The sequence below is a fragment of the Stigmatopora nigra genome, chromosome 16 (assembly GCF_051989575.1).
Source record: "Stigmatopora nigra isolate UIUO_SnigA chromosome 16, RoL_Snig_1.1, whole genome shotgun sequence".
Classification (NCBI taxonomy): Eukaryota; Metazoa; Chordata; class Actinopteri; order Syngnathiformes; family Syngnathidae; genus Stigmatopora; species Stigmatopora nigra.
The window spans coordinates 169,472-194,901 of record NC_135523.1 but is presented as its reverse complement, the minus strand read 5'-3'; the positions used below and the strand labels follow the sequence as shown (position 1 = coordinate 194,901).

Sequence of the window (25,430 nt, the reverse complement as noted above, 5' to 3'; positions counted from 1 at the left end):
GCTGCGGCGGAACGTCCGTCCGTCTGTCCGTTCGTGAGTGCGTGCGTGCCTTTAGCGTGTCCTGGCGTGACTCCGGGGGCCTCGACGCGTACGCAACGGGCCCTGCGGATGGCTGGCGCGTGCTGGAGTGGATGTTGACAATAAAACCGTGTGGGGGAAAGTTTCAGAAACAGGGCTGTCGCATTTGGATAGTCTTTTTGCCATGGCCCGACCCAAGCCGGTTAATTGTTAAGGTGGAAAAAAGGTTCACCCCAATCCTTGACATTTAGGCCAAGCATACGTTTTGTCTCCAGGAAGACCTTGACGTCGAGACGAAATCAGACATCCTGTCTGGACCGGACTAACTCGGTCAAGATGAAATAGAGAAGAAGAAAATGACGACCACGACCATGACGACGAGGCCCTTGACTCACAAAGAGGGGGGGGGGGGGCTTTGCCTCGGGCCGATGGGCGTCGACGGCACGTCACGGTGCGTCATGTCGGCTCCTCTTCGTCACCTTGGCTTCAAACCCGAGGGCCAGCAAAGTGTTTCCCGCACGCCAGCGGACGTGGCTCTTAAGGCCAGACGTACGCCGGCCGGGAGACTTCCCACCGCCACCGCCACCGGCGGCAACGTCTACGGGAAGGCCTTCTCCAGAAAGGAAACAATGTCCGAGGATTGTTTATCTTTCAAATACCGAGGCAGCGCGGCCGCAAAGGCGCCGATTTTGGCCGGCGGCCGGCCTGGACGGGCAAACTCTATGCTTCCCGCTGCCTCCAGACGGGCCAGCCCGACCCGTGGACTTTGGCTTTAGGAAGCCGAGACGGTGGGGCCCCTCCGTGGGGCCCGTCCGTGGGGCCCGTCTGTGGGGCCCGTCCGCAACCCTGCCCGACTGCGGCAGATGGCCACGACCTCGCCGCCGGGTCCTCTTCGGAAGTTTTTGCGGCCGGAGGGCGTCCAGACGGCCACGGGGATGACGTCTCGTGAGGAACCAAACGTCACGGGGAAGTTCAAAGGGGGCTGACGGTCGGGGGTGATGAGTGTGTTTGGAGGGGGGGGGGGGGGGGGGGGCGATCAAAAGCAGCCGAGGTAAAAGTTGGAAGCGTCTGAGTCACAGAGAGATGGAGGGAGGGAGGGAGGGAGGGGGGAGCGTGAGGGGGGTCCAGAGACCAACGCAACGGCGGCGGCGAAAAACGAGTGAGCCGGCGAGCAAGAGAGAGAGAGAGAGCGAGCCCGCCCACCCGGCTGAAAGCATTCAACTAGTGCGCTCAAGATCATTCAAGGATCGCTCAACCAGCAGAGAAGGAAGGAAGAGCATCGCCAGAGAGAGAGAGAGAGAGAGACACACACAAGAAGAAGACAGACAGAGAGAGACAAGAAGAAGACAGCCAGCCAGCCAGCTACAAGTTAACTCGTCTCTCCAACGCTTTTCTCCGTCCCGTCCCAACTGCTCTGGCGTTTTCCGGCATGTCGGCCTTGACGGCGCTGAGCGGCGCCGTCCTGCTGCTGCTGCACGTCTGCCCCTCGTCTCCGGACGCCGTGGCGGTGGCGTCGGCGCCGCCGGAGCCGGACGCCTCCGCCCGCTGCCCCTCCTGCGCCCTGGCCGGGATGGAGCGGGACCCCGAGGCGGGGCCCCAGCGGGAAGTGGTGGAGGCCGTCAAGCGCCACATCCTGGAAGCGCTGCACCTGCGCGCCCGGCCCAACATCACCCGGCCCGTGCCCCGCGCCGCCCTCCTCAACGCCCTGCGCAAGCTGCACGTGGGGAGGGTGGCCGAGGACGGCAGCGTGCACATGGAGGGGGAGGAACCCCGGGCCAGGGGGCGGGCGGGCAAAGGGGGAGCCGCCGCCGCCGCCGCCAACTTCCGCCGGGACCACGGCGACGACGTCGACGAGGACGACGACGAGCGAGACGCCACCGAGATCATCGCCTTCGCCGAGCCCGGTGAGTGTCAAAAGTTTGCCGGCAAAAGTTTCGATGGACGCCGGCGTAACGGCGGCGCCGGAAATAGCCAAAGCCTCTTTGCCGTGGCCGCCGCCAAAATAGCCAAAGCGCCGTCGCGCCTTTGTGGCCGCCCAGCCATGCGTTGGGCGACTCGCTAATTCACTGGAATTCTGGGACGCGCGCGAGGGAGGACAATTAGGCTAATTGGACTTTGTTGAACGCATGGTTAGCCACGTTGGCCGGCGCGCGTTCACGGGCTCGCCGTGGAATTTCCGTCACGCCCCGATCCAGAACCCGCCACTTTTGACAGTTTTTGGGTCCGACAACGGCACAATTTTGCACCAAATTGGCCGGCATCTCAAACGTTGTTTTAGCGTTGACATTTGGGACGCCCATCGGTAGCGGACTCCATTTGCTTCACGCCGTGACGACGGCGGGTGTGAAAAAAGCCCACGAATTAAACGCGCAAAACACCACCAGTCCTGGCAGGCGAGCCTTTGTTCTCGGCCGGGGGGGGGGGGGGGGGGCAAAAATGTCAGCGACCGCATGAAAAGGCGCCGATGGCGTGCCCGCCATTCTCAATTGTCGGCACATGTTGAGAAATGGCCGTCAAACAGCTGGTAAACAAAAGCGAGACGGAGAAGGAAAAAAAATCATCCGTGTCTGTCTCTCTGCGGCTTCTCGGCTTTTCCGCCGGGGCGGATCAAAGTCCGGACGCCGACGGATGGGAGGGCCGGCCAGCCAGATCTGTTCCCGGACCCGCAGGGAAAAGAAGCCGGCTGGACGCGACCGGCTCCAAACTTTGGAAAGTTTGGCACTCGGGTGGTCCCCGGCCCACCCGACGCTCCTAAATATTGTCCGAGCCCGGGGACGGACGAAAGGCCGCGCTTTTTCCATCTTGCGTTCAAAGCAAATGTTTACGGACAAAAGCCTGTGCTTTTTCCATCTTCATCCCGTCCTGACGTGCCTCTTTTTCAGGGGCCAGCCGGGACACGGTGACCTTCGTCCTGTCGCAAGAGGGCGAGTCCTCGACGGTGGAGCGCGCCGACGTCTGGCTCTTCCTGCGCTCGGCCAAGACGGGCCGCGGCAAGGTGGCCGTCCGCCTGTACGGCGCCGACCAGGCCCTCCTGTCGGAGAAGACGGCCGACGCCCGGCGCAGCGGCTGGCACGCCTTCCCGCTGGCGGCGGCGGCGGTCCGGGCGCTGCCGCGGGGCTCGCCGCTGGCCGTCCGGGTCTCCTGCCCGCTGTGCGCCCGGGCGGGGGCGACCCCGGCGCTGGCGTCCGAGCCCCGGCGGCGGGGCGGCGCCGGCGGGCCCTCCCAGAGGGAGCGCTCCCACCGGCCCTTCCTGATGGCCGTGCTGCGGCCCGACCCGGCGGCCCGGCGGCGCCGGCGCAAGCGCGGGCTGGAGTGCGACGGCAAGCTGCGCGTGTGCTGCAAGCGGCAGTTCTACGTCAACTTCAAGGACATCGAGTGGAACGACTGGATCATCGCGCCGGGCGGCTACCACGCCAACTACTGCGAGGGGGAGTGCGCCTCGCACGGGGCGGCGGCGGCGGCGTCAGGGGGCGGCTCGCCCTTCTCCTTCCACTCCACCGTCATCGGCCACTACCGCATGCGGGGCTACGGCCCCTTCCAGAACCTGCGCTCCTGCTGCGTGCCCACGCGGCTGCGCGCCATGTCCATGCTCTACTACAACGAGGAGCACAAGATCATCAAGAAGGACATCCACAACATGATCGTGGACGAGTGCGGCTGCTCTTAGGCCACGCCCACCCAGGCTGGCTGGCTGGCTGGCTAGCCGGCACTTTTGCCAAGATGAAAAAAAAAAAAAAACGACAAAAAAAAAAACCACAAAAAATGACAAAAACCGACAAAAAAAACGGGATATTAATATATTTTTGTGAACGGACGTTGGCACGCCGCGCCGCAAACTATGCAACCGCCGGGAAAGCGGTCCACCCGCGGCCTCGCCGCTAAGCCAGCCGCTGGAAAGGGAGGACGAGCGGGACCAAAGGAGCGGCGGAAGGCGCTTCTCCGTCCGTCCGTCCGTCCGTCTGTCGCTACGTACGAAGAATATTCTATGGCTAATAACGTCCCTGGAGAACTGTTTTTGCACTACGTCTTCGGACGCAAAAAAAGAAATGTTAGTTGGACGCCGGAGACTGGCTCTTTGCCATGAAATCCCAAGACAAAGGCCGGTCGGCGTCCGCTTTCTACCTTTTGTGGTCGCGACCAAAATGTCTTTGGTTCCAGAAAAAGAAGAAGTCGGGCGGCGTACCAAGGCGTGTTAGGCCCGAGCAAAGATGAAAAAAGTCAGAAAAAGATCATCCTAAAAGTGATGACATTTTGAAAATAAAGCGTTTGGCGGCTCATTTAGCCACGTTAGCCGCCAGCTAATTTAGCTTCCAAAAGCTTACAATGAAAAGACTTTGCTTCCAGCCGTCACGGAATGCTTTTATGCCGCCGCGTCCTTCCTCTGGGTCCCCCCCCCCCCCCCCCCACGCACGCACGCACACTCGGCGGACGCCAACGACGACGCTATGACCGCCGCTAAAAAGTCTATTTGTTATTTTGTAAATATGGAAACGCTGGCTTTGATGTACAAATGTGCTGTTGACATCTAATTTATTGGACTTTTCTGCTTCACATTAAACTTTCAAAGGACAAAAACGTCTCGTGTCGGGCAAGGCGGGGTGGGCGGGGCCTCGGCCGCCGTCACCGCCGTGGCCTCCATCCGCCTTTTCATTTCCCCTTCTGCTCACGGATTAGTTGGCGCCGACGGGGCAAGGAAACCACGGCGGGACGTCGACCCGTCGGGCCGGCCCGACCTTCCCTCGGTCGCCCGTCTAGACGCGCTCCGCCGTCTCGTCTGGCTCGTGGCCTCGGGACGGGGCGGGGACCCGTCTGGCGACGCCGTGCCCACGTGGTGACTCAGCGCGTGAATCAGCGTGTGCGTGAATCAGCGCGTGCGTGCGCGTGCCGCCGCCACGTTGGGCCGGGCGCTCGCCGAGGAGAATTCTCGCCGTTTAAGAGCACCTTTGTTGAATATTTCACCCATTTCATTCTACACAGCTGTCTATGATGACAACAAATACTTTTGATTGGATATAAATTTGTCACATCCCATAAGAGTAGGCTTTCAATTCAAACTATTTCATAAAATGTATCTTTTCGTGAAGAGCAAAAGTTTCCACAATACTAAGTGTCCTGTGACTGCAATCAGTGGATTGGCATCAGCTGCTTTTCTTGCAGCCCAACCCCCACTGGTTCAAGTTTGTCAGTCAGCTCGCTCGCTTCTGGATGGCTTGAGCCAAAAGCTCCCTCCCTCCCTCCCTCCCTCCCTCCCTCCCTCCATCCACCCAAAGTAGCCCAACCCCCATCGATTCAACTTTTTTCACCTATGGATGTGCTTTTGTCACCTTTGCAAAGTCACCCATGCCTGCCATAAACTATCAAGAGCCAGGTAAGGACAGTTTTTTTTACCTATTTCAAATGTGGCCCATCAGAGGGCAAACTTTGGACCATTTGGACTGATTTAAGAGCACCTTTGTTGAATGATATTTCACCCATTTGGTTCCAAGCAGCTGTGTATGATGACAAAAAGGCTTTTGATTTGATATAAAGGCATTGCATCCCATAAGACAGGGCTTTCATTCAAAATGAATCCACAAAATGCCGGTTTTCATAAACAGGAAACTTTCTGCAATACTAAGTGTCCTGCCACTGCAATCAGTGGATTGGCGTCAGCTGCTTGTCACAGCCCAACCCCCACTGGTTCAAGTTTGTCAGCTCAGCTCGCTCGCTTCTGGACTGCTTGGGCCAAAAGCTCCCCCCTCCCTCCCTCCCTCCACCCAAAGTAGCCCAACCCCCGTAGATTCAACCTTTTTCACCTATGGATGTGCTTTTGTCACCTTTGCAAAGTCACCCATGCCTGCCATAAACTATCAAGAGCCAGGTAAGGACAGTTTTTTTTTTTACCTATTTCAAACGTGGGCCATCAGAGTGCAAACTTTGGACCATTTTGACTCATTTAAGAGCACCTTTGTCGAATGATATTTCACACATTTCATTATACACCGCTGCGTATGATGACAAAAAGGCTTTTGAATTGATCTAAAGGCATTGCATCCCATAAGATTAGGCTTTCATTTCAAACTATTCCACAAAATGTAGCTTTTCATGAAGAGCGAGCCTTTCCGCAATACTAAGGCATCAGCTGCTTCTTGCGGCCCAACCCCCGCTGGTTCAGAGTTTGCCTTTCAGCTCAGCTCGGTCGCTCCAGGACGACTCCAACCGAAAGCTCCCCCCCTCCCTTCCCCTCCCACGTTGGCCCAACCTCCGTCCATTCAACTTTTTCACCTATGTACGTGCCTTTGTCACCTTTGCAAAGAGGTGCCTGCCTCCACCCCGGCCGGTGGCCAGGCTAACTTTTGACCTCATGTCAAGTCTAGCAGGCCACGTGCTTTTGGAATTGGGGAGGGGGCAGCCGAGCAAGAAGCCAAAAACGTCTCAAAAGTGCGGTACAAAACAGACCTTTGAAAATCCGACCCCCTCCCCCCCTTACACGTAAGGCAGCGAAGATCAAAAGCAAGCGGAATGGTCTCCGGGGAGCGCCGTGACGCGGAGGTTCCCTCCGAGAAGTCGGGGAGGCTTGAAAGTGGGTGGGGGGAGCGAGCGAGCGCGGCGTTTACGGCGTCCCCCCCCCCCCCCCTCCTCCTCCGGCTGACCCGCGCCTGACTCGGGGGCTCCGGAAGAGGCCTGGGAAACGAGTCTGGCAAACGCGTGGCCCAACAAATCGGGAGAGGCGTCCCCGGCGACCCCGCCCCGCCGCTTCGGCCAAGACGGCAGACGGACGACGTAAACAAAGCGGATGATTCAGTGAGCGCGCGCAGCTGTATTATGACGGCCCGCTCGCACGCACTGTAAACACGTTTACTCGATTTAGAGCGTTTTCATTTTGTGGACGGAGCAGCGTTGATCCAATGTCCCATTTTATTTAGCGCTAACATTGGTTTTGGCCATTTAATCAAAGAAGAGTTGACTTACCTTGAAAGCCATGGCGCAGGCCGTTTAAAATTGGTTGCTCCTTCGTCCACGGAAAAGCGATCCCACAAAAAAGGCCTGAAAAAAATCAACCAGTTTAGATTTCACTCGTCACTTTTTCACAATCTAAAAGTATATTTTTTACCTGTTCATTTTCTGTCCTTTGATTTTATGGGGTATTTCTAGGGATTTTTTTTTTTTTTGAAATTCCAAGCCAGCGACAAGTATTAAGTAGCCATCGACATGGAAGCAATGAGTTATAAGATAGCCTTTATTTTTTTTCCAACTTGGTCAGACGCGTTTCAGGCCAGCGGGTTCTGGGCCAGCGCTCCCGCCTCCAGCAGCTCCCGGATGGCGTCGTCGCCGTAGCCCAGGGCGTCCCGAAGCACTCGGGCCGTGTGCTGGCCCACCACGGGCGGGGGCGCGGCCGGGCGCCGCCGCAGGCCGCCGTAGCGCACCGCCGGACCTGACGAGGGACCGGGTCGTGACCCGGCGAAACGTCACCAAAGGAAAACTCCTCTTTTTTTGACTTGTTTTTTTTCTTTTAGGAAGCGGGGTGTGGTTTTTTTTTTTCTTTCTTACTGGTGTGTCCGTCATAGGTCACAGAGGACAATGTTTCATTTTGAACAAACATGTTGATGCTCACAGAGCAGTCTTTATCCAATTCCATTTGGCCCAATGGAAAATCTGGCAAATACAACTAAGACTAATTCTATATATATCTGTCTGTGCATTGAAATGGGGTTGTGTGAGTGGCGTAAAAGCAGATGGAGTTTGCGAGCAATGGCAATGAAGTACGTGCAGGAAAACATCTGCTCTGGCAAACAATCCAGTCCGGCCGGCAGGCCTGACATGGTCGCAGGGCGCCGGCCGTCCAACTTTTCCCCGCGCTCGCTTCCGACGCGCCTTTCCGGCCAAGATGTCGCACCCAGTCGAGTCACCGGCCGGAGTGGACGACACGTGACCGGAGAGTCCACCCCGACCAAAGCCACGCCCCACGCCGCCACCGTACGGAAATCCCGGACTTCCGTACGGTGGCGGCGGTCGCCGTCGGCGAGAGGAGGGAAAGAAAAAAGAAAAAAAGGACGGCGGCTGACCGGGAACGGCGATCGGCCCCGCCGTGGGATGCCTCATCTCCTGAACCAGTCCGTTGTGTTTGACCTGCACACACAAATGCCAAACGGTTAGCCCTCCCCACGGACGGACGGACGGACGGAAGGCCCGCTTCCCACGTCCGCTCTTTCATGACGGTGGCCGGGGTTTCCCGACAGCCGGCGGGTGTCAAACGGGAGCGGGCCCAGATGCGTGGCAGATGTGCTCGGGACGGGAAAGAGGCGGCGGGGGCGGGGACACTCGCTCCTGGCCCGCGGCGGGGGCGGGCGCTCCCGGACCGTGCCTCGGGAGCGCTCGGGATGGTGTCAGGCGACCGCCTAGGCCTCCAGTCTTTTTGACGTTGGCGCAAACTCTCGGTGACTCAGCGGTTTGATGTGTGCGCACGCCACGCTCGCTGCGTGTTTGAGGCGCCCTTTTTCATGACATCCATATGGGCCGTGGCGGCGCAGACGCACGCAGGCGGGCGGGCGGGCACGCACACCCGCACTTTGTTCTCTCTCCACCAGCTTTTTCCAGAGCCTGGTGCCAACCAACCCCGAACGGAGAGCGGGGAGCCCCAAACGGGAGACTCCAGAGCCCAAGACCAGGCACAAACCGGGACCAATTTGGCCCAAGCGTGTCGAGCCGGCCGGCGTGCCCAAAGGAAGGGCCGGAGGGGCCGGAGGGGCCGGAGGGGTCGGAGGGGCCGGGTCGTCTGCTCATATTTCAGAAATATGACGTTTGAAAGAAGGACGACGGCGGGGAGGTACTGAGAAAGGAGTTGGAGGAGCGCGCCATCCGTCAAACATATGTCATATCGGAGAGATGACGTCCCCCTTTGCTTTGAAGGAAAACGTTTCCAGAAGCCTCTCGTCGTTCCACTTGGGATTGACACGCGGCGTGGAAAACATTGGCGCCTTTGTCGACGCTACTTTGGTCAAAGAGCCCGGCTCGGGTCTTCTGCTGCGCTCCACAATACCCTTGAGTTGCGGTCAGTCAGAGGACCGAGTCTGTGTCCCGCACGCCGGGCCTTCTGGAAAGCCCTCCCTCGCACGCCACTGCCCACGTTTCTTTCCACCCACACAAGTCACCCGGCAAGCCGGCCTCCACCAGGCGGCGCCGGTCGGAGCCCCAATTTCAAAGTGGGGGGGGGGGGCGTCTTTGTTGTCTAAAAGTGGCAACGGGGGCTCCCCCGAGCCACGCCTGCGACCGGGAGGTCAAGGTTCGCGTGGGGGGCTGGCCATGAAAAGCATAATTCATGCAAGGCGCGCTTTGATAGGCGAGGTCAAAGCGGGAGCGGCAGGTTGCGGCGAGCTCAGATCTTCCGCCGGGCGCTCCCCGGGGGGGCCGCAACGTCGGCTTAATGGACCGCCGCGCTCGGCTTCAAAGGCTCCCCGGGGCGGGCAAAGAAAAGAGCAAAGCGCGCCCAAGCCAACCAGTCATCGCCAGCCAAACGTCTGATGAGAAGATGCCGCCGCCGACGCCGTCGAGGGCCGCCGTCGAGGACCGCCGTCGAGGGCCGCCAAGGACCGCCTTCCGGCCAAAAAGAGGGTGGGGCCCATGTGCCGTCTCCTAAGATATGGCCGCGATATGGACGGCAGCCCAAAGTAAAGTGGATTCGGGCCTCCCCGGGCCGCTTTTGGCGGGACACGCCCCCGGCCGACGTCGGGCCCCGGATTTGACCCCGGTGGGCGGCGGCGGCGACTCCTCGCAAGGTCACGTGAGCGCGACGCCACCCGGCGGCATGGTGGAGGGAGGGCGGCCTTAACGAGCGGCCGACGAGTCAAAAATAGAGACTTGGCCTTTGTGTGGCGCTCTTTGTATTTTGGTATTTGTGCTCGTTAGCGGCACCCCGTTACATAAAACACCTCCAAAAATAACACGTGAAATCCAAACAAGGCGAGCGCTTTTGTCCGCCGCCGCTCAGCCGTCCGTCCCGGTGCCCGTCTGTTTACGCCGTGGGCCTTTAATTGGAGCCTCCTCCGCCATGGGAAAGTATGCGGCGGGCGCATTTTCATTTCATTACGCCGGCGGGGGTCCGCGCCGCCAGAGGCCCGCCTCCCGAACGGGAGCGGGCCCACGGGCCGACCTTCGGCTTTGGCAATCTCCGCCTTGCCCCGGCCGGATTTTGCTTGGCCCGGAGCGCCCATCCTTGCTTGTGTGATCGGGGCCGGGTTTCACGGGAGGCCGACGTTTGCCCCCGCCCAAAAATGTCTCCTCCCGCCGCTTTTGCCCACACAAAAACAAAGTGGATTCTTGGGAAATTGGTCACGCCGCCCCGAGCGCCGCCGGCTGGGCCCAGGACCCTTTCGGCGCGCTAGCCAGGCGGGCTTGAGATGAGCTAACTCCGCTAGCGACCGCTGCAGTGTGTTAAAGCTAGCGGCCTCTTGGCTACAGAGTCATTTTCTAGGCAAAATGTGGCCCGGGCACCACCACACAAAGTATAGCAACTTTGCTTAGCCTTCCACAGATGGCGTCCTGGCTCACGCGCTCCTTTCCAGCCAGCGGCGATCGTCTTACACGGACGCGCTCGCACGTGCGGCCTGGCCCGCCGGTGACCCGCGGAGCGAGCGGGGGTCGCCGTGACAACGGCCACGGCCCGATCGGGTCCTCTAAGCCTCCGGCGTCTTCGCCGTCGCCCAAAGGTGACGCCGCTTTCCAGCTGTCTCAACAATAATGGCAAAGGGGATAGCAGAAGGTTGCGGGCCGCCGTCGTCGACTCCGCCCCCCCGCCCTCCACTCCCCCGACGTCGCCGAATCCCAGCGGGACGGCTCGTTCGCCCGTCGGCGCCCGAGGAACACACGTCACCCGGCGCCGGTGGGCGGAACGGCGGGTTTCGCGCTCGGCGGAAGCGGCGCTCCTCGGAGAACAACCGCGCTGACGTCTCGGCGTGCCGTGGGGGACGCGTCTGATTGGCAGCGTTTGACAAAGAGGCTCCGCCGTGTTTTGGGGGGCGTGTTCTAGGATGGATACATTTTTTCTCTCCAAATGCTTTGGCACAAAGTGAAGGCGACGCCATTTCTGGCCGACGGGCTCATCAATTGTTGGAACGATTGCGCGTGGGAATTGAGCCGGCCGCAGTGGTTCCTTTTACGAGCGCCGTCCGGTAGCCGCCATCCCAAATCCGCGGCTAAATATGGCCTCCGTCTCCCCGCCGGCGGAGACGCGGGTGATTTATCTGGGCCGAAAGCTAAACAACGGCAAAGTGGAAGTGGGACGTAAATCAGCGCTATAAATAAACTTTAGGACCTTCTGGGAAGCCTCAAATCAAGCAAAGTTGCGCTAAAATGCCGCCGGGATCTCCCGGGTCGCGCGGACCTCACGCCGACATTCCGCCGCGGAACGTGGCCTCTCGCCTTGCCTCTTTTTGGACAAAAGCACAAGCGGCGGGGATAGGACCTCGAAAAAAAGAAAAAGACTCGAATTTGCCCCACGGGCCGGTCGGCCCCGGCCTTTCTTTCGCCACCACGCTCTTGGAGAAATGGCGTTCCCCTCCCCCCTTCTCGTCCCCGCGCCGTCTCCAGGAAGAAGAAAAAAATAATAATAAAACGGGCGAAAGACGGCGGACTTCCTCTGGCGGAACGTCGGGATTTCCGAGGCGCGGAGCTGAAGCAATGGAAAAGTCGGCGGATGAAAGGCGGCGCGGCCAAAGCTGACGCCACGGCGGGACGCCGGCCAAATGACTTCCAGACTTTTCTTTGGGGCGCTTGCGCTCCGCTACGCCACCAGAAGCCTCTCCGCGTCGCCCCAAGACAAAAGGCGGCCCGGAGGCCACGTCGGAACGTCCGTCGGGGGGGGGGGCTTGGACATTGGGGCGCTTTACCGAGGGAGTCAGATATGTGCCTTTTGTGAGACCAAACGGGTCGAGACGTTCAGAATAATAGTCCATCTGACAAAAACAAACTCCTGGCTTCTCGGGGATACGAAAAAAATGGATTTACAGATTGTCAAATCCGTCAAAATACTGGAGATTAGACTTTGGGTGTGTGTGTGTCTCTTGTTCTCCCAATAAGTTGTTGACTGTTTCTCAGACATCACACAAACAGCATCGCCAGACAAGAGGTGCGTCCAGACAAGCGCCAGGCAGGAAAGGAAAAAGAGAGGGAAGAAAGGGAGGGAGGAAAGGAGGGAGGAAAAGAGGGAGGGAAGGAGCCAGCCATTCAAACTAATGTGCGTCCGGGCCAGGCGCTCGCGCTGAATCATAGCGAGGATCCCACAGCGCCGTGCCAGGTGGCGCCCGAGCGCCGCAAAAACATTGGAACATTGTGCAGACGCCGGCCGGGTGACTAACGCAGAGCGACAACATTTTCACCACGCGTTCAACTCTTCACTTTGTGCCGTCAGAGCAAAGCCTCGGTCGCTGCGCGCCGCCGCTTTTCCACGCTTTTGAAACATCTCATCCCCACTTTCCCACGCTTAACGCCCTCACCTGAGGTTCGGCGAAGACCCGTCGCATGTCGTTGACGGGTCCGACGGGAACACCGGAGCCCTCGAACAGCGTCAGCCAATGGCCCGTGCTCTCTTGCAAAAACCTGCCCAGAGGTCCGTTGGTGAGCCCGGGCCCGCCGAGTTCCCCCCCCGCGCCCGCCGAGTTCCCCCGGGCCCGCACGTACCTCGACGCCAGCTCCCGGACCAGCCCCCGGCGATTTTCAACCCGGAGGCGGTTGGTGGCGTAGGCGGGTCGTCGGCTCAGTTGGGGAAGGCCCAAAACCTGAAAAGGTGGCTGTGGTCAGCATGGGCGCCCTCGGCCGGCGGACGCTTGGCGCGTACCTGGCACACGTTGACAAACTGCCGGTCGTTTGCCGCCGCCACCACTAGGTGGCCGTCTTGGGTGGCAAAGGCCTGACAGAAAGAGGGCCCCCCGCCCCCATTAAATTCAAGTCCTTTACGGAGAGAATTTGGTTGTCGCGGCTCACCTGGTAGGGAACGATGCTTTCGTGCGCCGTCCCCCAACGCTTGGCCTCCTTCCCGCCGTTGAGGAAGTTGCCGGCGATGTGGCTCAGACAGGACACCTGAGAGGAAGGACCAAAGCGGCGTTCAGTCACGCCGCCATCGTTGGCCAACCGAGAAAGCGTCTTCCAACAACCCAGCCATTATTTGTCGGGAGTTACACAAATTGGACTTTTGCCTTTGAAGTCAACTCTTCCCCTTTACTCATTAGAAAAGCAAAAAAACATCTTTGACGGATCGGAGGCCAGCCGACAAAGCAAGCGCCGCGTGGGAGCTTTGTTTAGACTGGAGAAAGCCAGCGGGAGTCTTTTCACCTCCGTCCGTCATACCTGAGAAGACAGCAGGTCGCAGTCCACGTGCGTCCCCCTCCCCGTCTGCCGCCGCCGCAGGAGAGCGGCCAAGACGGCGCCGTGCGCGTACAGGCCGGTGGCCAAGTCGGTCATGGCCACGCCGGGCCGGACCGGTTCGCCGTCCTGTCGGGGGGTGGGGGTGGGGGGGATGAGCGCTCGGGGGACACCCAACGGGAGCGTCGGCGCCGCCCGCCCAAACTCGCCTCCGACCCCGTCACGTGCATCATCCCGGACACGGCCGAGGCCACCGAGTCGTACCCCGGCTTTCCGCTGAGGGGACCCGTCTGCCCGTAACCTGCCGGCCGAAGGTCAAAAGGTTACCGCCGGTGGAGTCGGGACGGGGCTCACGTGGGCGAGCCACCTGAGATGGAGCAGTAGACCAGCCCCGGGTGGCGGCGGCTCAGCTCCTCGTATCCCAAGCCCATGGCCGCCAGCTTGCCCGGGAGGAAGTTCTCCATCAGCACGTCGCTCACGGCCGCCAGCTGACGAGCGAGGCCGCGTTAGGTGGCCGGCGGGGGGCCGGCGGGGCCGGCGGGTCGCCGTGCGCCGGCCGCGGGGCGCCGACCGCGGTGGCGGAAAATACCTCCCGGACGACTCGTACTCCCTCCGGGTGTTTGAGGTCCACGGCCACGCTCTGAAAGTCAAGAGGAGAGCGTTGACCATCTGACAATCCCAAAAGACGATTTACATGACGACAGACGGGAATGACGTGACTCACGGGCGGCCACTAGAGGGTGCGATTTGTGATTAAGAAACGCCCAGCTATTTATTCTTATTATTTGTTAGGGCTGGCAGCCCGGACACACACTATGTAGGAGGTGTGTGCGTTTTTTTTTTTTCTTGACAGGTACCTGCGGCTGTGGCTCCGCCCCTGTGACAAAGCCCTGCCTGCCTGCCCAGGCCAACACACCTGTTCCCCTACTTCCCCAATCATCCCTCCTCCAATCAAGATTCACTTCCTGCCCTTATTGAAAGCCTTTTCATTTCAGCAGTCAGTTCACCCTTGCCCTTGATGCCTTGCTGACTTGCAGGCTTGTGAGTACGTTACTCCCTGTTATATTTTGTATGTGTTGTTCATGATTTTTGGCTTGCATAGGGGGACTTGGGATAAGTTTAGACACCCTGGGGGTATACATATAGTTTGTGCATTTAGAAACATAGTTATTTCCCGTATTTTGTGGGTGTTCATTTGGACACCTGTGTGGGAGGGGGTTTTACCGTCTTTATTTGAATGTGCCACTTTAATATCTCGTGCTTCCCCCATGTTATCCCGTAGTCTGTTTTATGGACTTTATTGTAAATAAAATATAACTGAAGGCTACTTGCGGTGTTTGTCCCAACCCATCCGTGACCAAAGCCGTCTGCTGTGATAGTCCCTGGTATATCTTACCCCGGGGGGAGTCGTAACAATACGTAGAAATCCAAGCGGCACAATAACATTAGGGAAAGATAGATGACGGGTTCGGTTTCAATTCTAAACCCTTGCGCTTTTATTAACCTTCTTTTTTGGGGATAGCTTTGCTGTGACATCATCATCAGTCTTTGCTTCCGGTCTCGGTTTGCGGCCAGCGCGGGCTAACGCCGCGCCAAAAGAGACACGGGCGGATGGTTCCCAATAAAAACCTACTTTTTTGTTGCGGTTGACGCTGAGAAAGTAGACGCTCTCCGAGCCCACGAAGGGGGGGCCCCACGCTCGGGTGTCGTCGCCGCCGCCTGCGCAAAACAGCACGTGCACAGAAAGCATCCGTCAGTTTGGATGGCGACACGCCGTTATTTGTTTTCCCTGGTCTTCGTCGTAGCGGAGGACATTTTGGCCTTTTCCCAAACATCCAATTGACGTTGACAGGGAGGGGCCACTGAATGGATTTTTTTTGTTTTTTTTTGTTTCCGAGGTCCAATTTGTCCACAGACGAGCCACGTAAAAGGAGCCGCAATTACAAGGGACTTTTTCTTTTCCAAGAGGAAGCACTTATTTGCGCATTATCCCTGCTTTTTTTGTAACGCGCATCAAAAATAATCAGCCGAAATGGAGGAGACGGTTGTCCCAAGTCAAAGCAGATGTTTGCACCATTTGAGGAGACAGACAAACTGTCTGCTACAATGGACCACAGAAATATGGGGATAGGCTCCCCCTCAATTGATGGAAACGTCATTTATTCTCACAAGCATTCAGCTGTACCTGGTTTCTCCACTTTGATGACCTCAGCCCCAAGGTCCCCCAAAATCATGGTGGCGAAGGGGCCGGCAAGGACTCTAAATTTAACAAAACAAAAAAAAAGGGACTCAAAGTCTGGCGCTGTCAATAGAAAAACACATGATGTAGTGCGCTATGCATGAATTCATGATCAACACGAAAAAGAAAAACGTACCGAGTCAAATCTAACACTCTGACGCCCTCCAGCGGCAATCGGTCGTCATCGCCTGCAGTGGAGTGAGATACGTCTTTCAATTCCACGTCAAGTTGACTATTCCTTATTGAATGTCACTGTACTACAGTACGAAATGAAAATAAAACCTTCATTTATACATTTTTTAATCTGAACCCATTTGTTATCTCAATTTGGAGATCATTTATTTCAATTGTAAGTGGCTGGGTGATGTTCACTTGAAAATAGGACTTTACCCCTTGTTTATAATTGGCATGTGCATATGAAACAGGCACGTTTAAATACTAGTTTGGATCCAAAAAGCTAGTTTATCTAAACGTGCCACCTTTACAGCATGTTTGAGGGCGCTATTTGGCGATCAAGTCATTTGGGCGGCCAAAGGCAAACCTCCCCTCTGTTTTGTGTTAGCCTGTTAGCTTCAGTCGTGCTACCTGTTGTGCTTTGTGACAGCAACCGTCCGCACGCCGGAATTTGTACTCTTAATCTCGTCTTCCCCGGCGACAGCCAGGCCGTGGCCAAATTGGGCCAACTCAAGACACGGACGAGGGCTGGAGGGCAACCAAACAAAAACATGACGGCGGTCGGTTGACCGAGGCAAATCACAAGTGCCTCACGCCCCCGACCAAAACACACTCGTCACTTCCGGTAAAGAGAGATAGACAGCAAGCGAGAAAATGAGTTAGCAGCCCGCTGACAGGACACGTCTACAAATATGCCATGTTGGATGTGGCATTGAGCGAGACACACGATGAAGAAAATCCATTCAAATATACTTTCTTGAAATAATCATTCATTTCTTACGCAAATGGTCCATTTCATTTCAATTGGCTTGAAATAAAAGCAATGAGCTCACCCACAATTGAGTTGTTGGTTTATTTCACGGGAATCACAGTCGAAATAAGCGCTACGGAAAAGGAATGAATGTGTCACAGTCATTTGATAAAAGTCCACAAGTATCTTACAATACTACGAGGACATTAGCTTAATTGTGTCCAATTGTTCTGTGCTCATTAAGGGAAACTGTAAACATGTTTCTAACAACAACAACAGCAGCAACAACAAAAATTTCACATAAATTAAAAAGCTACAAGCTAAAGGTAAATACGGACATTCAGTTAAAAAAGACGTGAACGTGTGAGTGCGACTAGAATGATTCTTCATTCGTCCTTGTTCTCTTTCTCTCTCTCTCTTAGTTGTGTCTTGGTTTCACTTCTCAGATTAAAAAGCAACAACAACAGAAACTCGTGAGCTGCTCTTTTGCGTCCTCTAGCAGGCACTCGTCTGCAACCCCGCGGTCAGGCCCAAATACTCGTGGTTCTCAGCAGCTAACAGGGAGTTGCCGAGTGCCGCCCGAGGCAGGAAGTCAGCCCGGTAGTCCGGGTTGTCCAGGCTGGCCATTCGGGGTAGCGAGTTCTGCGCCGTGTTTAAGTATTCGGGGCCCTCTTGGATGCGGGGGCCCACTTTTCCGTTGTCCCGTGGGTAAGACGGCGAGGCCGCGTCCCAGAACGGACCAAAGTCTTGGTAATTGGGATTGCGCAAGTCCGATTGGCAGCTGCCGGCGCCGCCCTCGGCCTGATTCACGTACTCTGCGACAAAAGCGGGCGGGAGGTGGGGGGCTTTTATTGATTATTCCACCACAGTCTCAAGTGCCAGTCGGTTATATCGTTTAAAAAAAAAACAATCTCCTCGTACAGGTGTTCAGCCAAATGTAGCCACGACGTGGCCTACTATTGCGGGTGCTCCTTACCGTGCCCTTCCAGGTGGTCTTTGTCGGCGGCGCTTCCGGTGGGGTCGCTGATATAGCGCATGGCCACGCTGTTGGCCCGTGCGGGAAGAGCCTGCGGACGTAGAAAATAAGTGGCCACGGGGACCGAGGCGGGCTAGGCGGGAAAAGCTCCGCCTACCGTCGCGCCCAGGCGGCGCTCCACGCCTCTGTAGGGGAGCAGGTACTCTTCGGCGTCCACCGTGTTGTCGGGATCGTCCGAGCTGAGCAGGCGGGAGAAGAACCTGCCGTCGGACGGGCTGGGCGGGTCGCACTGCGGCGGTACGTACGGAAAAGAATCTCTTCAAGAGTCAGACCTCCGACCCTCCCCAAGCCCCTCCCTCCCTCCCTCCACCTTCCCGACACCAGGCCACCACGTCCTACCTGAAGGACCAGGTAGCGACCGGGGTCACTGGCCATCCTGGAAAACTCGGCGATGAGCTCCCGGAAGCTGGGGCGACTGGACGGGTCGATCATCCAACCTGAGGACGCATTTGTTTTTCTTAAAGTTGGTGGGTGGTGGTCACGGCCGACGGGCTTCCGCTCTCTCACACTTGACCATGAGCATGTAGACGTCGATGGTGCAGACTGGCGGCTGCGGCAGGCGCTCGCCGCGCTCCAGGAGCGACGCCACCTCGCCGGCCGGGATGCCGTCGTACGGCTTGGAGCCGAACGTCATCAGCTCCCACGCGGTCACCCCTGGCGGGAGACGGCCCACGGCTCGGCTCGACGGAGGGGTCGCACGTGCGGACCACTTACCGTAACTCCAAACGTCGCTCTTGTGCGTGTACGTCCACTGAAGGATGGACTCCAAGGCCATCCACTTGATGGGAACCTGAGCCCGGGGCAAACGATGACATCACCATGGGCCCAGAGGAGGCGGCGGCGGCGGCGGCGGCGGCGGCAGCGGCGGCGCACCCGGGGACAGGGCACGCACCTTCCCCCCGTCCGCGTGGTATTCCTTCTCGTCGGCCGTCAGGAGCTTGGCCAGGCCGAAGTCGGTGATCTTGACGTGATTGGGCGTTTTCACCAGCACGTTTCTGGCCGCCAGATCTCGATGCACCAGGTGGCGCTCTTCCAGGTAGCTCATTCCCTGGCAAAAGCGCTTCTGCGTCAAAAGGTAGCGTCGGCGAGAAACGACACCGGCTTAGGGCCCGCCTACCTTGGCGATCTGGACGCACCAGTTGAGCAACCACTGGGCGCCCACCTGTTCTCGGTGCTGGCGCACGTAGTCCAGCAAGCAGCCGTACGCCATCAGCTGCGTCACCAGCTGCACCGACGACGTCAGGCAGATCCCCAGCAGGCGGCACACGTGGGGGTGCTCCACGCTGGCCATCACGTAGGCCTCCTGCGCGCCGTGGAGGGCGACCCGTCAGATACCGGATACAGAGGCCGACAATTATCCTTGGCGACGGCGACTTACGTCCAGGATTTCCTTGTTGGCTTTGGGCGACGTGGCTTCTCGGAGAACCTTGATGGCCACCGGGATCTTCACGTCCTCGCCTTCGGGGGTCCACAGACCCTGCGGGGACAAAACCACTCTGGGCTTCGGCTCGGCGTTAACACGCTAAGCTACCCGGCCTGACTTTGAAGACGGTCCCGAAGGCTCCGGAGCCCAGGACCCGGATCTTTTTCAGCTCTGTCTCCTTCAGCATCCTCAGCAGAGCCTGGTTGGGCGCCTCGCCGCTGGGGGTCAGCGGCTCCACCAGCTGGACGCGGGATAGGGCACGGCGGGCGGCGATTAAAAGAAGGGCCGGACGCCGTTAAAGAAGGGCGGGCGGGCGGGCGGGCGGGCGGGCGGCTCACCTCCCTTTCCTGCAGGAGGCGGCGCACGGTCCTCCGCCTCTTGATGTGGCACCGCCTGAGCAAGAGCGACACCACCAACGACAGGATGACGGCCACCAGGAGAGCGCTGACCACGCCCACCACCAGGGTGGAATCCCCCGCCGCTCTGAGGACACACAAGCCAAAAAAGTCTCTGAGAAATCTCCCCGGGAGGCGAGCGGGTGGCGACGCGGTCACGCTACCCGGCGCATCCCGACGTTCCGGGTCCCGTGCACCTGCGGGAAAAACACACAAACGCGGCCTTCCAGTCCGGTGTCGGTGCACAGCTATACCATCTGGAGGAAGATGAGGCCTACCCCTCCGTGCAGTTGCGGTGGCAGGGCTGGCAGCGCTCTTGCTCGTCGGCGTATTTCCAGATGACGGCGTCGCCGTCGCCCATCACGCCGTGAGGGCAGCGCGGCACGCAGTGGGGGCCGTCTTGGACGTGGGCGCAGCGGGTGCATCGGTCGGGACCCTGCGGGGGGCCGGCGGCGCCGTCACTTTCCGGAGGCGTGAATGGAAAAGTGGCGGGGCCCGCTACTCCACCTCTCCGTGGCAGGTCGGCGTCCCGTCCTCCGCCAGACACTCGGGATGGCATTCCACGCAGCTGCCGCCGTCCGGCGCCACCTCGCGGGGTTCCCTGCGGACGGGACGGGCTGACGTTGCGCCGGGTGGGCGGTGGAGACGGCGTCCTACCCTCGCAGCAGGTTGCACGAGGCCACGCAGCTCCCTTTCCGTTGAAAATGGCGACAGGAGACGCACATGGCGGGCCCGGGCCCCCAGCAGCCTTGTTGGGAACACTGCGGGTCGCACGTGTGGTTTTGTTCTTCTGCGGGGGGAGGAGCCAAAAGGAGGCGTTATCGCCAAACGGCGGTTAGCGCGACGACGACGGGCGTCTCCACGCACGGCAGCTCCGTGGCGACGACACGTTTTTGAGGACCACGCTTTGGTCCTTGGAGCGGAAGAGGCGGGTCCACTGGTCGCTGCACGTGTAGCAGAGCTTGGGGTTGTCCTTCAGCGTGACCTTTCCCGCGCTGACCTCCTTCAGGGAGCGCAGGCCCAGCCAGCGGAGGTTGTGTGCCCTCACCACCGCCAGGCTGTGCTGTCTGGGGGACAAAACAAGTCAGAGGCGGCGGCGCTCCTCGGGATGAATAGGCGTCGGCGGGATGAAAAGACGTCCGCGCTTACGCTCGCGTGGTTCTCCCGCGGATGATCTCCAGGTTCTCAAAGACGGACAGAGAGCTCATGGTCTCGGGCCAGGCCTGGATCAGCAGGAATCCTGAAAAACACCAAACGGAGGATCTTTTTTTCCTTTCGACGGGACTCGGGCTAGGCTAGCACCGGCCATCGGCGCCACCTGTGATTTCCTTGACCGTTCGGAAGTACTCCAACTTGGCCGGGTCCATGGGCGGGATCTTGTCGTGGGCGTCTCTGCGGAGAGTCGGCGTTTAGCCAGAGAGGTGGCCAGGATGGGCGTCGCCGTGTAAAGCGTCGGGCTTTTGTTGCTTTCCGACCGACCCGGTGAAGGAAGTCTGGATGAGGAAGATGTCGCCGTTGATCTTGGTGCAGTTTCGGAACGACTCGATGTTGGAGGCGTTGACGGCGATGGTGTTGACCAGGTCGCCCACGCCGACGCCGTCGCACGCTAGTCGGGAAAGGACCACAGACAACGTTGGGCGGGTGGCCCGGGTAACCGCCTCTGGCCGCTTCCCACGTACATTTGGGGCAGGCGCCTTCGCAGGTCCGGCATCGCTGGACGCCGTCGTCGTCGTCCACCTCAAACATGCCGGCGCCGCAGGTCCGCACGCACGAGCCCCCGGTCACCACGTAGTTGCCTGTTGAGATAGCGGCCGTAGCGTACGGGCGGGCGACGGCACCACCGTGTGTGCGGCGGGTTGTCTTACGCGGGCAGGCCTTGACGCAGGTGGCGCCGTAGGTGAACTTGGCCTTGGGGTTGTTGACCACTTGGTGCGTCTTGAGGTCGTAGAGCTTCTCGGGGGGACAGGCGTCTTTGCAGGTGCCGTCGTCGTTGAACAGCCGGCACGCCTGACGGGGCGCCAGAGCGCCGGTTAAAGGTGGCGGGAGCACCCCAAGAGGACGGCGTCGGGCGCCCGGCGCCCGGCGGAGGAGGCTCACCAGGCAGTCGGTGGCCCGCGGGCCGTCGCAACCCGCCGCGCAGTGCTCGTTGCAGCAGTCGGCGGGTTTGGGGCCGCGACACCTTCGGCTGCACTGTTCGGCGCACGAGAGCTTGGTGACTGCGTCGGGCGGGGAGGAGACGCCGTTACGTTATCTCTCCCCCAGGAGGCGCCGCCACGGATGCTCACATTTTTGGCAGTGTTGGGCTCCGGGGGCCCAGCAAGAGCCGTTGACGCAAGTGGGGTGGCAAGGCCGGCCTGGACGAGCGGTCAAAAGAAGGTCAAAGGCAAAAGCGGACGCGGACGGAGCGCACATACGCACATCTGGCTCCCGACGGCTCCATTTTCAGAAGCATGCTGGGATTGCTGCTCTGGTCCACAATGTCCCCCCACTGGATGGAGTCCACGTTGCACAGAAAGTGATTGTGGCTCATCTTCACGCCTCCTCGGAGGATTTCTAAAGCACATTAAGAAACATTAGCGGCCCGTACAGAAGATTCCACCGTTGGGAACATTTCCGGTGCCCGGCTGGACGTACCGGTCAAGTTGCTGAGCAACAGCCGGGACATCCCACCGGTCAGATTGAGCGCGGCGGCCGACTGGCTCCGGTTGTAGTTGGACATGACCAGCAGCGCGTACTTGCCCTCGTAGAGGTTCTGACCTCGGATCAGCCTCAGCTCGGGCAGGGCCACGGTCGGGGCCTCGTTGATGGCCACCAGCACGTAGCCGCCCACTTCCTGGATGGACTGAAGACGAGACAGAGAGGCCCCCCACCGCTGTGGTACCCGCTTGAAAGGCTTCCTTTACCGGACGACGTGACCTACGTGCAGGAAGGACAGGTCCTGGTGCTCCAGCGTGTACGTCACCTCCAAGTTGTCCAGGACCACGGAGCAGTTGGCGTACATGCGCAACATGTTGTCGTAGTGATTCTCCCGCGTTTCCAGGAGCGTCAGCTGGTTGCTGGTGCCCTGGCACACTGACATGCACAAAAGGCAGCCCACGTCATTGGCGCCCCCGTCAACTGGTCACTGAGACTAAAAGTGCTTGGCTTCCCACCAATGTGAGGAATGAAAACTTTCTGGATCTTTGGTGCCAGAAGCCATGCCCCAAGCCAGGGTTGGACGCACGCACGCCCACACACACACACACACACACACACACACACACGTATGGAAATTGGCCAAAGATGAGAGCCACCCCAACTGGTGCGCACCTAGCATTTAGCACGGCCAAGAAACTTCTTTTTTTGGGACCGGGACATTCACGCTAAATGCTAACGCTAACCCGTACACGGTCCAAAGACGGGATCTGGCCCCTTGCGGTTCTCTCCGCCCCCACGGAAATGACCCGATTCCGGTGAGGCGGAACGGCGAAGGCCCGCTCGCTCGCAGCTTTCGCGGGCGCGTTCATTGGCGGGCGCCCCCAGGGTTTTCTGGCTTCGGAATTCGGGGAACGCCGAGGTCTGCCCGCGCCCGTCGTCAGGTTTCGACACGATCCAGCGCCGCCGGGAAAGGTCAGAGGTCATCGCCACCAACACGTTCACGGAATCTCCGTGCGTCCGACCGTTGGAATGGTCGGACGCCGTTCGGCCGACGGAATTTGGTGGTCCCGACAACCAGACTGGGGAGTTCAATACATTTGAACTATTAACAAACCAAACATGTATTTACACATGAGACCATTTGAATAAAGTAGCGCTTGTTTTTTAGATGTCAGGGCGCACACACTTGCTTTCTGCACGGGGGGGGGTATGTTGGTCTGACGTGTAGAAACTGGTCGCAAATTGCGAAAGTGAACAAAGTGAGCATTTGGTGGGCCTAGCTGGCACGTGCTAAAGGCTAGCCTCCACACCAGCTTTTAAATAGAAATACAAACTGCCCAAGTAGCGTTGTGAAGAATCGGCACGTCGGCGGCCTTGTTTGGGTGAGAATCGGGCCGCTGAATGTTTTCAGCCGCATGACACATTCCTGGCACGCTTGCTTGCTTGCTTGTTCGTGCGTGTGCGCGAGAGAGAGGCGGGCGGGGAGGAGATTAGCTAGCGCACAAGGCCACCGTGTTTGCCCAAAGCCCCGGGCCACCCCACTTGCCTGGAGAGCAATCGATAAAAGCACTTTAGCCCCGGCCCAACGCCGTGTCAATCATTTAATGAAACCCCCCACCCCCCGATGTACTCAAATACAAATAAACAAAGGCAAATGTTATTTCTATGGGAACGCTTTGCGTGGGGCCCTAAAAGCTATCCACTTTAAAGTCATATGCCGGTGTAGGCGCCTGCATGGGGCACGCTTTGACACACAAAAACACGGCGCCCGACGCGGCCCCCGACGCGGCCCCCGACGCGGCGGCCTTGGCTATCAGGCTCAAGGATGCTTGGACAAGGTCACCGGGAGGGCTTAAAAATGTTTGCGTGGTGACACGACGTCGCCAGTCAAAGCCAAGACACGCCCAGTCTAACGAGGTGCCCGTCCGAGACCGGGACAAACAATAGAGCGGCTGTCCGCCAAATGACTGGTCGCCAGACAATGCCACGAATTGCTTACGCAGAAGTAGGCCAATTGTCCGCCGGCAATCAAGACGACGAGACAATGTTCATAGTTACCGAGGCCCTGTATGGGTTCAAAAGTGTCATATGAGCAAGACATTTTTCCAAAATCACTACATTTAAGCATTGTCTTTTCCAAAAGAACTACAACGAGTCCATCCGATAGATTCATTTGTCTTGAAAAATAAGTGGAAAAAGCAGCAACTCCACATTAAAGTCATCCATCATATGAATTGGACGTCCCACGTCAACAAAGCTGCCTTCAGATACGAGTGCGTTCGCGCGCTGGCCAGGTTTTCCTGATACGAGTTATCTCTCTCTCTCTCTCTCTCTCTCGAGCACATTTTGGATCTCGAGAAACGGGAAAAACGCGAGTGGCGAGTTCAAGCACCGGAAGACATCGACGTGCGTGCGTGTGCGTCTTGACGGACTCTGTCTGCCGTCTTTTTTTTTTCTTCCCCCACCTGATTTGGCGGACAAAGGGGGCGAGGCGTGGGCGTCCTGTCCTACCTTTCCTGTCGCTCGGTGTCGGCGTGCACCAGCCGGCGTCCAACAAGGACAAAAGTGCCAGAATAGTCCAGAAGGGACGACAAGAGCGCAATGTCGCCGATGTCACCGATGTCGCCGATGTCGGAGCGCCTTCGCCATCGCCTTCACCTTCGCCAAACATCTTGACTGACGTGCACTTCGGCGCTCCACTTTGTTTTTTGTTCCGCTCCAACAGGAGCTCCAAAGTGGACCGCACCGCCGGAAAACAAAAGGACGACTTAGGCTACACTACTAGGCAACTTTTTTTTTACTTCTCGTCTGACAACAACGACGTGACAGGATGCGCGCGCGCATACACACACACACACACACACACACACACACAGACACGCACACACCTTTCTCACACGCCCATTTTTTTGCCAGTGCGCTCGCTTTGACTGACAACTGGCTCCCTCGCTCGCTCCCTCGCTCGCTCGCTCTCACAAACGAGTCTTGACGGAAAGCATTTGGAGCCCAGGCTTGCTTTGTTGCTCGCTTCATTTATCCGTTCAAATTCGGCTCATTGTGACGACATGAATTGATCAATGAGATGAATAAATACATCTTGCTCCACCTCTCCAAAAGTGTATTGGACGTCAAGCGCCGTCCACTCGCGGCACACCAAACAGATTCTCCTTCGGTGTCGACGTCAAGGGACTTTCCTAACGAGCTCTTAAGGCTTTAACATAACAAAACGAGAGCGCGCGTGGATCAATACGGCTAAGAATGGTGGGATGGGAGCGTCCTTGGCCGCCTCCCCGTTTGCGGTGTGAAAATGGCTCGTTAAAGGAGGCAATCGATGAAGAAATTGAAAGGCTCCTTTTAATGCAAGTCGTCACGATGATCGAAACTTGCAGTCAAACCGGAATCGTAGTTTGATGCCGTGATGC

At 58.4% G+C, this 25,430-nt stretch overlaps 3 protein-coding genes across 5 annotated transcripts; 1 reads left to right on the top strand and 2 right to left on the bottom strand.

Moving 5' to 3' along the window:
• The first annotated feature begins 1,167 nt into the window (after nt 1-1,167).
• Nucleotides 1,168-3,790, top strand: inhbaa (inhibin subunit beta Aa). Its single transcript, XM_077736254.1, has 2 exons — nt 1,168-1,922; nt 2,901-3,790. The coding sequence occupies exons 1-2, from the start codon at nt 1,448-1,450 to the stop codon at nt 3,683-3,685; spliced, it is 1,260 nt and encodes a 419-aa protein (XP_077592380.1). The 5' UTR covers nt 1,168-1,447; the 3' UTR covers nt 3,686-3,790.
• Nucleotides 3,791-7,264: 3,474 nt separating this feature from the next.
• On the bottom strand, nt 7,265-16,382 carry sugct (succinyl-CoA:glutarate-CoA transferase). The gene is made up of 14 exons (XM_077735995.1): nt 16,178-16,382; nt 15,729-15,780; nt 15,539-15,612; nt 14,987-15,072; nt 13,943-13,993; nt 13,721-13,841; nt 13,563-13,654; nt 13,339-13,482; nt 12,976-13,071; nt 12,830-12,901; nt 12,673-12,770; nt 12,489-12,591; nt 8,064-8,127; nt 7,265-7,432 (listed from the first exon to the last, which is right to left on the bottom strand). The coding sequence occupies exons 1-14, from the start codon at nt 16,317-16,319 to the stop codon at nt 7,269-7,271; spliced, it is 1,359 nt and encodes a 452-aa protein (XP_077592121.1). The 5' UTR covers nt 16,320-16,382; the 3' UTR covers nt 7,265-7,268.
• Nucleotides 16,383-16,605: 223 nt separating this feature from the next.
• LOC144209955 (melanoma receptor tyrosine-protein kinase-like) lies at nt 16,606-24,980 on the bottom strand. Of its 3 annotated transcripts, XM_077736531.1 has the most exons (27): nt 24,520-24,897; nt 22,292-22,443; nt 22,006-22,213; nt 21,790-21,924; nt 21,657-21,725; nt 21,469-21,587; nt 21,237-21,378; nt 21,051-21,167; nt 20,851-20,977; nt 20,690-20,763; nt 20,521-20,611; nt 20,239-20,438; nt 20,029-20,161; nt 19,879-19,972; nt 19,650-19,807; nt 19,536-19,568; nt 19,315-19,459; nt 19,095-19,217; nt 18,932-19,030; nt 18,671-18,856; nt 18,446-18,601; nt 18,268-18,343; nt 18,061-18,207; nt 17,893-17,990; nt 17,651-17,782; nt 17,494-17,584; nt 16,606-17,332 (listed from the first exon to the last, which is right to left on the bottom strand). In XM_077736531.1, the coding sequence occupies exons 1-27, from the start codon at nt 24,677-24,679 to the stop codon at nt 17,013-17,015; spliced, it is 3,585 nt and encodes a 1,194-aa protein (XP_077592657.1). In that variant the 5' UTR covers nt 24,680-24,897; the 3' UTR covers nt 16,606-17,012. The 3 variants fall into 3 exon arrangements, with proteins under 3 accessions (XP_077592657.1, XP_077592656.1, XP_077592658.1); XM_077736530.1 differs by having other exon boundaries at nt 21,051-21,378; nt 24,520-24,899; XM_077736532.1 differs by lacking the exons at nt 16,606-17,332; nt 17,494-17,584 and having other exon boundaries at nt 18,427-18,601; nt 21,051-21,378; nt 24,520-24,980.
• Nucleotides 24,981-25,430: the final 450 nt, after the last annotated feature.

Excerpts from the sequence above, each read along its gene's own strand:
- inhbaa (XM_077736254.1), top strand. The coding sequence starts at position 1,448 with ATGTCGGCCTTGACGGCGCTGAGCGGCGCCGTCCTGCTGCTGCTGCAC. Across the intron at positions 1,923-2,900 it reads CATCGCCTTCGCCGAGCCCG|GGGCCAGCCGGGACACGGTG; the intron begins GTGAGTGTCAAA and ends CCTCTTTTTCAG.
- sugct (XM_077735995.1), bottom strand. The coding sequence starts at position 16,319 with ATGTTTTTGTTTGGTTGCCCTCCAGCCCTCGTCCGTGTCTTGAGTTGG. Across the intron at positions 15,781-16,177 it reads GCTGTCACAAAGCACAACAG|GCGATGACGACCGATTGCCG; the intron begins GTAGCACGACTG and ends ACTCCACTGCAG. Across the intron at positions 13,842-13,942 it reads GAGTACGAGTCGTCCGGGAG|CTGGCGGCCGTGAGCGACGT; the intron begins GTATTTTCCGCC and ends CTCGCTCGTCAG.
- LOC144209955 (XM_077736530.1), bottom strand. The coding sequence starts at position 24,679 with ATGTTTGGCGAAGGTGAAGGCGATGGCGAAGGCGCTCCGACATCGGCG. Across the intron at positions 22,444-24,519 it reads GACACCGAGCGACAGGAAAG|TGTGCCAGGGCACCAGCAAC; the intron begins GTAGGACAGGAC and ends TGTGCATGTCAG. Across the intron at positions 21,925-22,005 it reads GTTGCTCAGCAACTTGACCG|AAATCCTCCGAGGAGGCGTG; the intron begins GTACGTCCAGCC and ends AATGTGCTTTAG.